Here is a 12,024-nt window from a genome sequence, read left to right as displayed (position 1 = left end):
ATTCAATAAAGCACAAAAAACAAATGAAACGCAAGCTATTTAATATTTATTCATTGTGTCTAGATACCCGGCAGCCGGGAAGTGTTTTCAAAATACTACATACCCGGCACACTGAAATTATTCTAGAATTTCCACGGAAAAACCAATCCAATCCTCCTCAAAACTATAGATCTTTGCTTAGAAATGCCAAGCGATTTCAATTATAGTTTTGGCTTTGTGTTTGAGGAAATTTTCGAGCTTGGGCATACTACAAAATCTTGATTCTTCGACACCGGTGTCAACTCTTATAGAATAATTTCTACAAAAACTGAAGTTGAAACCCTGCGAGAGTATTCGATATTTGCTGAGAAATGCGAAGCGATTCTAAATAATGTTTTGCTTTTGTTGTGGACGAATTATCTTGGCTTCGGCGTACTATAAAATCCTCGACTCACCGGGCACGGTTGTTCAAAAGACTAGATACCCGGCAGTCAAAAATTCATGAATAATCAATACATTCAATATCCACAAAAATGATCATTGAAACCTAGCTCCCGAGAGTATTTCAGTATTTCAATTTTCGGTCGCAATACTCTCGCAGGGTTTCAACTTCAGTTTTTGTAGAAATTATTCTATAAGAGTTGACACCGGAGTCAGAGTACGAATTTTTTCTAAGTGTCGAAGAATCAATTCAAGAATAAATTCTCCTTACACTTCCCGGCTGCCGGGTATCTAGACACAATGATATTTATTTCGACGGTAAACGTCAAACAACATTTCGTACACAACTTAATCGTACGATTAGATTTATACTGTTTAAATCTGCTTTGTAATGGAAATCATCAGAGAGATGAGTTATACAAATCACTCAGTACAGTTTAGTACTTAAAGTATGAGTCTGGCAAATCATATGCCGGCTTCCAATATAATACTCACGCGTTTTCGGCTTACAGTCTGTAGACGGAAAGAAGGCTTCGATGTCTTTGGATTTCACCCGGGGATTTCACATAGGCTACAGCGAACGTGGCCTAATTTATAAGCCGGCCTCCAGTATTTCCGAATTATGTCGAGAGACGTTCCAGTTTAAGACCTAAAGATCGATACTTAAACCATAAGTGAACCTCTGAAGGTTTCAGTTCGGAAGAGTCTCGATGTAGCCATCTTCATTTAACAGCAACAGTCGTGTTTTCCCACGATGGGGCTATAAATAGCTTGCGTGTAAGAGATTCATGTGGAGATAAGCTGTCAATCATACGGAAAAACCGTTGTTCGACTCGCGGCTGTGATTGGTTAGTTCTGGAAAAATGTCAAAAATAACTACAAAATAAGTGAAAATAAAGTACAAATAAAGTGAAAATAAAGCCGTGGCGTTCATGGTTCGAGTGTCCGCACTGTAAAGATTGTAAAAAATTATGACAGTGTAACATTGCACTTGAGAGAGATATCGACCCGCAAAGTGAAATTTCCATGAAAGCATTATCTCTAGAGACGAACTTAAAGTTTATTTGGCAATATGAAATGGGGTCACGAAAGTCCCTTTCGTGTACAAGTGGAAAAACGTTTTACAGCACAGAAGAAGAGTCGAGATCGATCGATTGCGGCAAGAATGTCACTTACAACGAGTGCAAGTTTTATGAGCGTTTTATTTTAATATACTGGCAATTTCGTTCTTCGCTTTTGGCACGGTAATTAAAAATGTGGAGGTGTTTGATTGGCGAAAAACACGCTTCTAAAACGAGATTAGACCCACGAAAAATGATCTAGTTTGAAATCTCAAATAATTTCGCATTTTACACATAATAATTTAGCGTAGTTGATATTAAACATGATCTTTGTAAATCAGAACGTTTCATAGAGACTAAAAATCAATTTTCTCTTCATCCTTTCGACGGCTAGATTTTTCCTTTAAACTACTCCAATCCGCTCTTTCCTTGTATCACGAAAAATTGGACAATACGCTCCTAAATGCGAGCGAGAACGCGTGCTTCTAGCACGAGTCGAAAAATAAAAAGTAAATATTTTTTAAAGATTCTAGATTTGGAACACTGATATTGTTGATGGTAACTCGGATACTTAACTTGCAATTGTTCGCCGAAGTGGAGGTTAATAGTGATGGATATTCACCACTTTTAAACGACACTGAAGTGAAAAATTGTTTTGATATATGCCAAACAAGAGAAATTGCTGGCCCTAAAATTATAGCTTTATTCTTAGACGAAAAATCGAAAACCCCTTGTCAAAACAGAATGCTTCGTGTCCGCGACAGAAAAAAGCGTGGAAACTTCTGTGCATGCATTGGAGTATTTTTTAAGGAAAACATAGCCGACGACAGGATGAAGAGAAAGTTGTTTTTCAGTCTTTGTGAAAAGTTTCTGATCTACATCGATCACGCTTAACGTCAGCTACGTAAACTTTAATGTGAAATCTAATGCTTACAGCGCAGCGTCAAAGCATAGCTTTTCGTAAAATCCTGAAATGAAAATTATTCAGGAGAAAAATACGTTAAGATAAAATGTGTGAGTTTTTAGTATATAGGGAACAAAAAATGTGCAAAATAACGAGGTGTCTGTTAAGCAAGTTTCCTTATGGTCCTTGCTTGCACGATTTCTACTGCATTAATCCCTCCTCAAACACTATTTTTGCTCCATTTGTATACGATAAGTTAAGGCTTTGGTTCTCGTAAAAAGCATTAATAATGCTGATAGAATAAATGAACACTGAATATCATGAAATCATCTGCTGTTGGTGACCTAAGAAAACTGAGTTTTTCTGAGACATCAACTTACATCTTTCTTATTCCTCGATAGGATACTCAAACGTCTTGGCTTTAAAATAAACAAATTCTTAACATCACGACCTTATTAGCTGTTTGTTTGACGTAAGTTGTCTGTTGAGACAATGAACTTAGGAGTTTTGACGTGTGTAAAGACTGCATTGGTCGTTTTTCTGTTATGAAAGGATGCTTTTTCCTATTCTGTAATGATATAATTAAAAGCTTTAAATACTGAATATCACAAACTCGTCAGCTGTTAATGACTGTGTCTGTTTAGACACCTTATGAGCTTTTTGTGCTTGTCTCAACATCACTTCATTAATTGGGTGTTTTAATTAATAATGCATGCTTTTTTTCTATTCTGAATACTACAGTCAAAGGCTTAAAAGCAATTTTAAAGCTGGTAAAATATACGAATTCTAAACATCACGAAAGCTGTAAGTGACGTTCAGCACGTAAATTAGAAATGAGGAGATATCTAAACACAAAAATGATCTTGTTTAAATGCTCGAAAAAAAATTACTAACTGATTTGGTGACTTGGAAGCATGTACATACATTTAAAGTTTAAGTTTATTTACAATATAATTATAGTTGGGCGGCCCCATCAGCTCTGCTGATCAATTTATCGTGTCCAAATAAAGTCAGTACTCATTTATTTAGTACTCTTACACTCGTTTTTATGCATACTAAAAGTGATACATTTTATAACCATAGATTTTTCTCTTGAATTTTTTTTCATTGCCATAGTGAAGACTTCGTGAAACAGCACTCTTTGGCCCTGCAATATAAGCTGCCTGATAATATCAGCTATGTTTTCGTAGCTGACATTAAACGCAATCGGTGCGGAACAGAACGTATCACAGTCGGATAAACAACTTTCTCTTTATCCTTTCGATGGCTATATTTCCCCTTGAAATCACTCCAATCCAACAGCACGAAAAACCTCATTTTACATACGCTCTTACATGCGACCGAGAACTTGTGCTACGAGCGCGAGTTGGGAATAAAAAGTAAATAGTTTTTGAAAACATTCTAGATTTGAAGCGTTGGTTGTAAATGGGATCGGCTTAACTTACAATTGTTCGCCGATGTGGTGTGTATACAACAATTTGCATCCAACCTGAAGTAAAAAGCTTACTTTGCTATATATCTATATACCAAACCAGTGAAATAGCCGCCCAAATGAGAATACTTCGAGCGCGGGGTCGAGGGAAGCGGGAGTGGCAACATCTGGCGATCGACGTGTTCCGTGTGTTGAATGAATTTGATTTCTAGGAAACTTGTCAATTCTGTTCGTTTCATAGTGAATTTATTTTCGTAATAAAGATGAAGTATTCAACATGATACGAGCATGGGACAAAGAAAAAATCTGAGTCCCCGACGGGAATCGAACCCATGGCATCCCAGTTACCGGTATGGCGCTCTAACCAACTAAGCTACGAGAGACTCGTTGTGAGCTAGGCCATTCAGTAGGTTGATATGTGACACACGTCCTGCATACTGCTAGGAGCAGCAATGTCGTAAATTTGTTTTACATTGGAGTGAAAACTGAAGCTCTCAAACGTGCTACGGCCGCTTAAAACTGAGCCTTCATAGTTTAAACAGGATCCCGCATACGATTGTGAGTTCCAAAGAAAACAATGGCAATTCCTTGAATGTAAGTAGTTATTCCGCGCATGCTAAAGAGTCAAACATTTAAACTCCTTTTTTATCTCGAAATATTTTCATTTTGACAGCAAAGACTTTTTAAAAAAAAAATACGCTTTGACGCTGCAATTCAAGCTTCTAGACTTCACATTCACGTTAACGTAATTGTAGCTACCATTAAACGAGAGCGTTGTAAATCAGAACGGATCATGGGGTCACAATCTTGGAGAGTGAAAAACGATATTCTCTAATTCTGTCGGTGGCTTTTATTCTGCTGAAAAGGAACTGCAATGCTTGTCCACAGTTTTCCTTTACACTTTTCTTCAATTCGAGGGGAAAAAATCGCAAACCGCTAAGTTTTGGAAGGTTTTAAAAAAAGTAAGTTACCTTATCACAAGAAATTTACGCTCTATGAAATTAACGCGGATTTTAAAAATTTGCATTAATTTAAGTCACGTTTATTTTTGCCGGCGTTAATTTCCGCGACATTAATTTCCGTTAATATTTATTACCCTAAATTCTGGATCCCGTTCGATCAGACATTGTTTACGGGTATATTGTTTACGATATTTCCATTTCATGCCTGTTTTCAGAAGGGCAGCTGGATATCTTACACATCAACTTCTTATGATTATTTTGTTGAACTTAAATTTGTTCATTTGTTGTCACAAACTGTGCTTTCAAGTGTTAATCGCCTTAATATCCTTAGTTCTAAAAAACTATCTCCTCATTCGCGTCAATTTCATTTATTCAGGGGTAATTTTCCTTCCAAATCACGTAAATTTAAGTCGCGGTAATTTCAAATACCTTATTTAACACGAGCGTTAATTTCTTATAATAAGTATTATTGAATCTGAATGCAGCAGTCTCTTTCACAAGCGAAGAAATATATGCAGTTGGCCGAGAAGCACAAGTTTATTTTCACCACCTCGAGCTTAGTGACGTTTTGAATTCAAAGAACATTATTTTATAACTATAAGAAAAATATGGTGATGGAAAACTAACGGAGGAGATCTGAACAAACTCACTAGCGGACAATTCCATTGTTATACCGAGGGAGCTCTGGGACACGAAAGGTGTTGCAGATTTCTTCTGACAACAACGCTTTTTGCGGCAACTGCTTGAAATACTGTCTCGATTAATTTAGCTTCAGTTAATGTAGCTGCGAATTATCATGGTTATAGATTGAGCGAAATTAAAGAAGACATCAATTAACACTTTTTTCTATTCCGAAATAAGTTTTTTTTTTAATTAAAACTTTTATACAGGCAATAAAATATAAGACAATTTTGAATAGCAGAAAATCATCACGCAAAAACCGTTAAAAGAAAACGTTTGACTTTTTAGTGTGCAAGAATCAAAAGCTTGTGCAAAATAACTAAATAACTAGTTGTCTGATTATAGCGAGTATCCTTAAAAATAAAGCTGCACGTTACCACAACACTTCTTTTTCCTATTCTATACTCGAAAGCCCTGTTATCTTAAAACAATTTATAAAGTTATTAAAGGGTATTTTTCAGTCTTTGTGATACATGAGGATACGTTAAAAATTATATCGATCGCGTTTAATATCAGCTACGTATAAACTTATCAGCTAACGTAAACTTATGACATCTTTTATCGAAGGATAAAAGCTTTTTTCCGTCACACTTTATACAAATGAAAAAAAATTGAAGAAACATAAGTTAAAAGAAAACGTATGATTTTTTACTTCGTTGTGAACAAAAATTTGTGCAAAATAACTGGGTGCAATAATCTTTAAATGTGGGTATTGTCCTGGGTTTCCATAACATTACCGGTCGTTTTTGAGAGGTCAGCTTTCATCCCTTTTTTCTATTTCGTAATTAAAGGCTTTGGTTCTCTTAAAAGCATTTACAAAGCTGACAAAATAACCGAATTCTGAGCACAACGAACTCATCAACCTTTAACGACGTGAGGTGTCTTGTTTTATGGACAACCGTGGGATTTGAAATGGATTGTGACTGCATTACTGGGCTCTTTTCAGTCATCAGCTGCTCCTTTTTTTCTATTCCGTGATGCGATAATAAATAGCGCTTGGTTTACTTAAAAGCATTACTAAAGCTGATAAAATATACTTATCCGTATTTAATGGAATTCATCAGCTGTTTGAGATGTTCGACCGTTAATTGGAAATGTGGAGATATTTGATTGGCGAAAAACGTGCTCATAAAATTGAATTTATAAACGCAAGCTAAAACAACATATCATATAATTGCTTTTGGAGTCTTGTGGATTCATTCGCTGTTTGTAGCCTGTTGGTGCTCTGTACTGACGAATATTTACAAGCATCGATCCACAATGAAGTATTTCTTTCGAGCTCTCCTGTTGAGTTCTTTTGTAGCGATGCATGCAAACTCACTTCTGTCGACAACGAGGAAGCCAACGACACCGACATTTCTGTCATGGTCGACAACGAGGAGGATGACGACACCGAAATTCTCCCAATGTAATGTCAATAACAACCACAATTACAACAGCTTCTTCGCCGGACCAAACTGCAAGAAAATAGAAAAAATGATTTCTGAAGTGAAGCAACAGCTGGCCGAATTGAAACAGGAAATCGGGAAATGTAAAGAAAATCAAACTGGCGGTCCGGGAGAAAAAGGTTTGTACTAAAACTTTTTGAAATACAAGTGATTCCTTGTCGTCCGAGATACTGTTGTTTTAACTGTTTTATTGTTAAGTACAAGCGTTTTGCCTCTAAAGCAGGTTCTATTAAATGTTAAAATTGATGTACAATTTACAGTTTACAAGAACTGTGCCGAAGTTTACAAGTCCGGTGACAAGATCAGTGGAGTGTACAAAATCGATCCTGATGGTTTGGGAGAATTTGAAGTCTTCTGTGATCAGAAAACAACCGGGGGAGGATGGACGGTGTTTCAGAAGAGACAGGATGGCTCTGTAGATTTCTTCCGGGCTTGGGATGACTACAAACGAGGTTTCGGCAATCTGAACGGCGAATTTTGGCTCGGTCTCGACAAGATTAACCGCCTGACTGTAAGCAGCAGTAACAAGCTTCGCGTTGACTTGGAAGACATCCATGGTAACACAGCATTTGCAGAGTACAGCTCATTTTCTGTGGCAAGTGAAAGAGCGAAATATCAGCTGAATTTGGGAAGTTATTCAGGTAAGCCAGTACCTTTGTTAAGTTCATGAAATTTGCTGTTGCGAAATATACTACATTACCGCAATTGCAATATATCGTTTTTTCAGCAATTACCTTTATTCGATGAAAAGCCATGAATGTTTCCTTCAAAAGAACATTGTTCCACGGATTGTGCAATAGTTAAAAAGAAGCTAAAGTTAAAGAATTCACGCACTTTCATTTTCATTTTTTTTCCTTTTCCAGGTACCGCTGGCGATTCTCTTACCTATCACCGTGGCTCAGCATTTTCCACCAAAGATCGCGATAATGACCAGTGGTCATCCAACAGCTGTGCCTTACATCATAAAGGCGCCTGGTGGTACCACAGTTGTCATCACTCAAACCTGAATGGTTTGTACCTCAATGGGAAGAACGATGTCCGAGGAATGCGCTGGTACCACTGGAAGAATAATGATGAGTCTGTCAAGAGGTCCGAGATGAAGATTCGTCCAAAGGACTTCTGAGATAACCAGCTGTAGCCTACTCCATGTTAAGATTGAGTAACATATTTGCCGGCAAAAAACATACATATGTAAAGGTGCCTCTGCCGTAGTTTCCTTGAAACTGTTATTTTAAGACAACCACAAAACATTTGTTTGTAAAGGTAGTATTAATGTATGGTGTCTAACATTTTAGAGTGAAATTGCCTTTCTTTTCCATTAGCTACCACTGCAGGTCTCTCAGTAGAAGAAATAAATAACTGCGGAAAATTGTGTCTCAGACTTTCTTTTTTGTGTACGATTTTTAGCGAGTTTGATGATTATCTAATTTCACCTCAATACATTGTCAAGGAGACCACTGGCGAGAGTTACAGAAATCGTTTATCACGTGATACTCTCTTGATGTACTACTAAATTCTCACGATTAATATAAGAAGTTGTATGCCATCTAGAGTAAGGAAAATTGATCTGTCGAGATTAAGATTAAAAGGATTGTTAACTAAAAAGAACAAATCCTGCCATGGAAGGACATGTACATTGTATACACCCATGCCAATTGAAGAGTCGTTGGCATGAAAAGCATAAACCATGAACGATGCGACCCAAAATGTTTACTGGGAAATCGGAAAATTAATCGTCGTCTGTGAAAGAATAACATGATAATAAGACAGGTTGCATAAAAGCTCTCAAAGAAAGAAAATATCTTTAATTATCAATAAAATGAATATTACTAAGCTTACCAAGGCTGTCTACCCATACCATTGAGTCATATCGTTCATGGTTTATGCTTTTCACATAATCAATGTTTCTTCAATTACTGAGGTGTATAAAGTTCTGTTTGACATTGCAGTGCGATTCTAAATTGAAGATCAGGGAGCGTAGCCAGGCAGAGACCGTTATTTGTTTGTCGAACAATAATAAAAAAAAAATTCAAAAGAGAATGCTTCGAGTGCGCGACCGAGAAAAGCGTGGAAAATCACCTGATAACATTTGGCGATCGACGAGTTTGGTGTGTTGAATGGATTTATGAGAACCGTGCCGATTTAAAAGAAATTTTGTCAATTCTGTTCGCTTCTTGGACGAAATGTCCTTAAGTAGATTACTTTTCGTGAGTTTTTAAGAATAAAAGGATAACGTTATTTTGGTAAAACATGATTCGACAGGAAGGTCTGTCCTTGTCAGTTAAAGCTGACTTGTGTGAGTGTTTATCTTCAACTGCCTTTTGATGCTCTTTGAGTCGGGTGGAAAATTTTCGTTTCGTTTCTCCGATGTAGCTTTTGTCACAATCTTGGCAGGGAATTGAATAAATTGCGCCACGAGTCTGGTCTTTTGGAACTGGATCTTTTGGTTTTGGAAACAAATTGCCGATGGTTTGGTGTGGTTTTAAAGCAACTTTGATATTATAATTGCTTAAAATTCTCTTGATTGGTTCCGTAGTACCCTTGACGTACGGCAAAGTGCAGAAACCTTTTTTGTCATCCGGTGCAGTTGCAGGCGTTTGTGAAAAAGGTCGTTTCGGTTTGCTAACATCAATCACAAAGCGCTTCGGGTAGCCATTCGCCCTGAGTGCCGCGGTCACATGCTGCGGTTTCATTTCCTTTGACTGTTGATCAACAGAAGATGGGATAGTTTTTGCACGATCGGTAAAAGACTTGACCACAGCCCTTTTATGAGCAGCCGGATGGTGGGAGTCAAACGAGAGATATCTTTCTGTGTGTGTCGGTTTGCGATAGACTTTAGTGCAGAGTTTGCCATCGTCTTGTCGACAAACAGTGACGTCAAGAAAGGATACTTTCCGTTCTGTTTCTCTTTCAACCGTAAATTGGATAGATGGCTCGATATTGTTCAAATGATTCTGTAAGGTTAGCACCAGGTTGGATTTGACGGTGGCACACACATCATCTACATATCGTTTCCAAAAACACTGTTGGGAAAGGGAGGTGGATAGATTTGTGGAGCCCGTGGCGGTTCCGAAGATCTGTTGGTAGTGATTGTTGATGTACTTAAGGTTTGTTCTCCGACCGCCTTGATCAACAACAAATACACAGAATGACTCAAACCTTCCCTTTTCCAATGTACTGACGTCTGCTAGTAAAGGAAATATAAAAACTTTTAAGTTTTTAAAAAACACTGTGCCAAGGAATAGACTGTAGGGAAGCTTACGGTGGAAATAGAAATAAATATTAATTGCATGGGAAAATCTTTTCTCCCTATCTAATTAACTGTTTAATTCTCATGATCATAAATGAACAACTTTCATTTTTCTACATGTAGAACTAATAAAATGACTGGGAAACGGGTCATGAAAATGAAAAAGAAAAAAATACTTCTTGGATATTGTCTTGGCTCTTGATGCGCTACAAAATTCTCCCAACTTATACAAAGAGATGAATGAAATCCAACCACGAATATTAATAACAACCTTTGTCATAGTAAAGACGTTTCCGCCCATATTTTTTTAAAATGATAAGCATGAAATGACCGATCTTGATGTGACACAGAGTTTTAGTCCTCTTTTAATATACAACCAGAACCTATTACAAATTATAAAATCGAAAATAAATACAAGGTTTGCTACAAAACACATGTTGTGCTAGACTAGGAAACAGGAGACATGGAGGCTAACTGAATCCGATAACAGACTAAGAAAAACAAACGTTACACGGCAAAGCCTTGTGAAGTCATGAAGACTAAACATAAATTCAAATTATATCAAAATAGAACTCGAGTAAACCTAAATAAATCGAGCGATAAAATAACAAAATAAGCTCACCCTGGCGGCTGGAGGGCCTTAAGGACACTAAAAGAAAGATAATGGAAATACAAGCGAACTGAAAATAATAAAACGAAAGAGATAAAAGCGAGTGCTATAAAGTGGAAACTACTAGTTTGTGGCACAACGGCACGGTCACTGAGACTGAAACGCACAGAATGATCCAAAAAAGGCCAGAAATCTCTAAAAAACTATAGCCACACAAAGAAAATAATATTAACTAAAAGATTACTAAAATATTACAAAACGATGGCAAAACTTACCACTATTTAGATATGAATAAGGTCAGAAGTTGACGAACGAATTTTACAAAACAACACGCAATGCTCTTTTACTTTGCATGCGCATGCGTGGGCATACTCGGCCCCAGGGTCACACGTGCGCGTAAGGAACGCACCCTCACATGCTTCCCTGCTGAGGTTGGAGTCCTCGACAACCTTACAAACTAGAAATTTAATCAACTGATTAATAGAAACAGTAACAACACGCCTCTATACTTAAGCGTTCTTAGCTAACAACTGCATTATAAGCAGATTGGACTGTGCTACAGAGTTCAGTATTTGAGAGTTTATCGCGGTTGCTGCCATGCCTTCTCTCATCACAGGCCTCGGTAAGTGGTGGGGGTTGGAGTCCTGACCAGCTCCTGCTCGAGTAGATCTCCTTACTGGTAGGCTGCTCCTGGTATCATCGTTAGCTGGCATCACCTCTGCTCCCTCGTATCCACCGGTACTGGTCTGCAAAGTATCGGGCTCCTTGTGGTCAGCAACAGCATCGGCTGCGAACTCAGCTATCTGGGGTTCCTGGTCTGACTTAGCACCGTCCTCCTTAGGGGTTTCTGACTGACTCTGTCCTAAGTCATCATTTAGCGCCTGTTGCACATCAGAGCCATGAGGGATACCTTTAGGGGCGCTGCTATGTTTCGGTAGTTCCACAAGTTCAAAATCGTCATCTTCCTCCCCATCATCCGACCCTTCTTCGCTCCCTGTCTCGTCAACTCCATTGCCTGTCTCCGCTTTTGTCAGTACACTGCTACCGATATCCTCTCTGTTTCCATCATGGCTTACAAATGGGGAGTTTTCCAATCCCATGTCATCAGCAAGTTGTGTTGCATGCAAGATGTCATTTCTGTGGACGGTCTTTCTGGACTCTCCCTCACCTGTCGATGCCTTAAGTGGTACCACAACATAAGTGATTCCGGTGTCAAGTCGTCTGATGACTTTATGTGGGGTTGCATCCCACACGTC

The 12,024-nt window shown here is 38.0% G+C and overlaps 1 protein-coding gene across 1 annotated transcript; it reads left to right on the top strand.

Annotated features, from left to right (window-relative positions):
• Positions 1-6,677: 6,677 nt before the first annotated feature.
• Positions 6,678-8,031, top strand: LOC144633975 (ryncolin-2-like). Its single transcript, XM_078492913.1, has 3 exons — positions 6,678-7,027; positions 7,169-7,549; positions 7,772-8,031. Exons 1-3 carry the CDS (start codon positions 6,721-6,723, stop codon positions 8,029-8,031), a joined length of 948 nt encoding a protein of 315 aa, XP_078349039.1. The 5' UTR covers positions 6,678-6,720.
• The last annotated feature ends 3,993 nt before the right edge of the window (positions 8,032-12,024 follow it).

The sequence above is a fragment of the Oculina patagonica genome, chromosome 1, assembly GCF_052425735.1.
Source record: "Oculina patagonica isolate OP01 chromosome 1, crgOcupat, whole genome shotgun sequence".
In the NCBI taxonomy this organism is placed as follows: domain Eukaryota; kingdom Metazoa; phylum Cnidaria; class Anthozoa; order Scleractinia; family Oculinidae; genus Oculina; species Oculina patagonica.
This window is presented reverse-complemented; position numbering and strand designations above follow the sequence as displayed.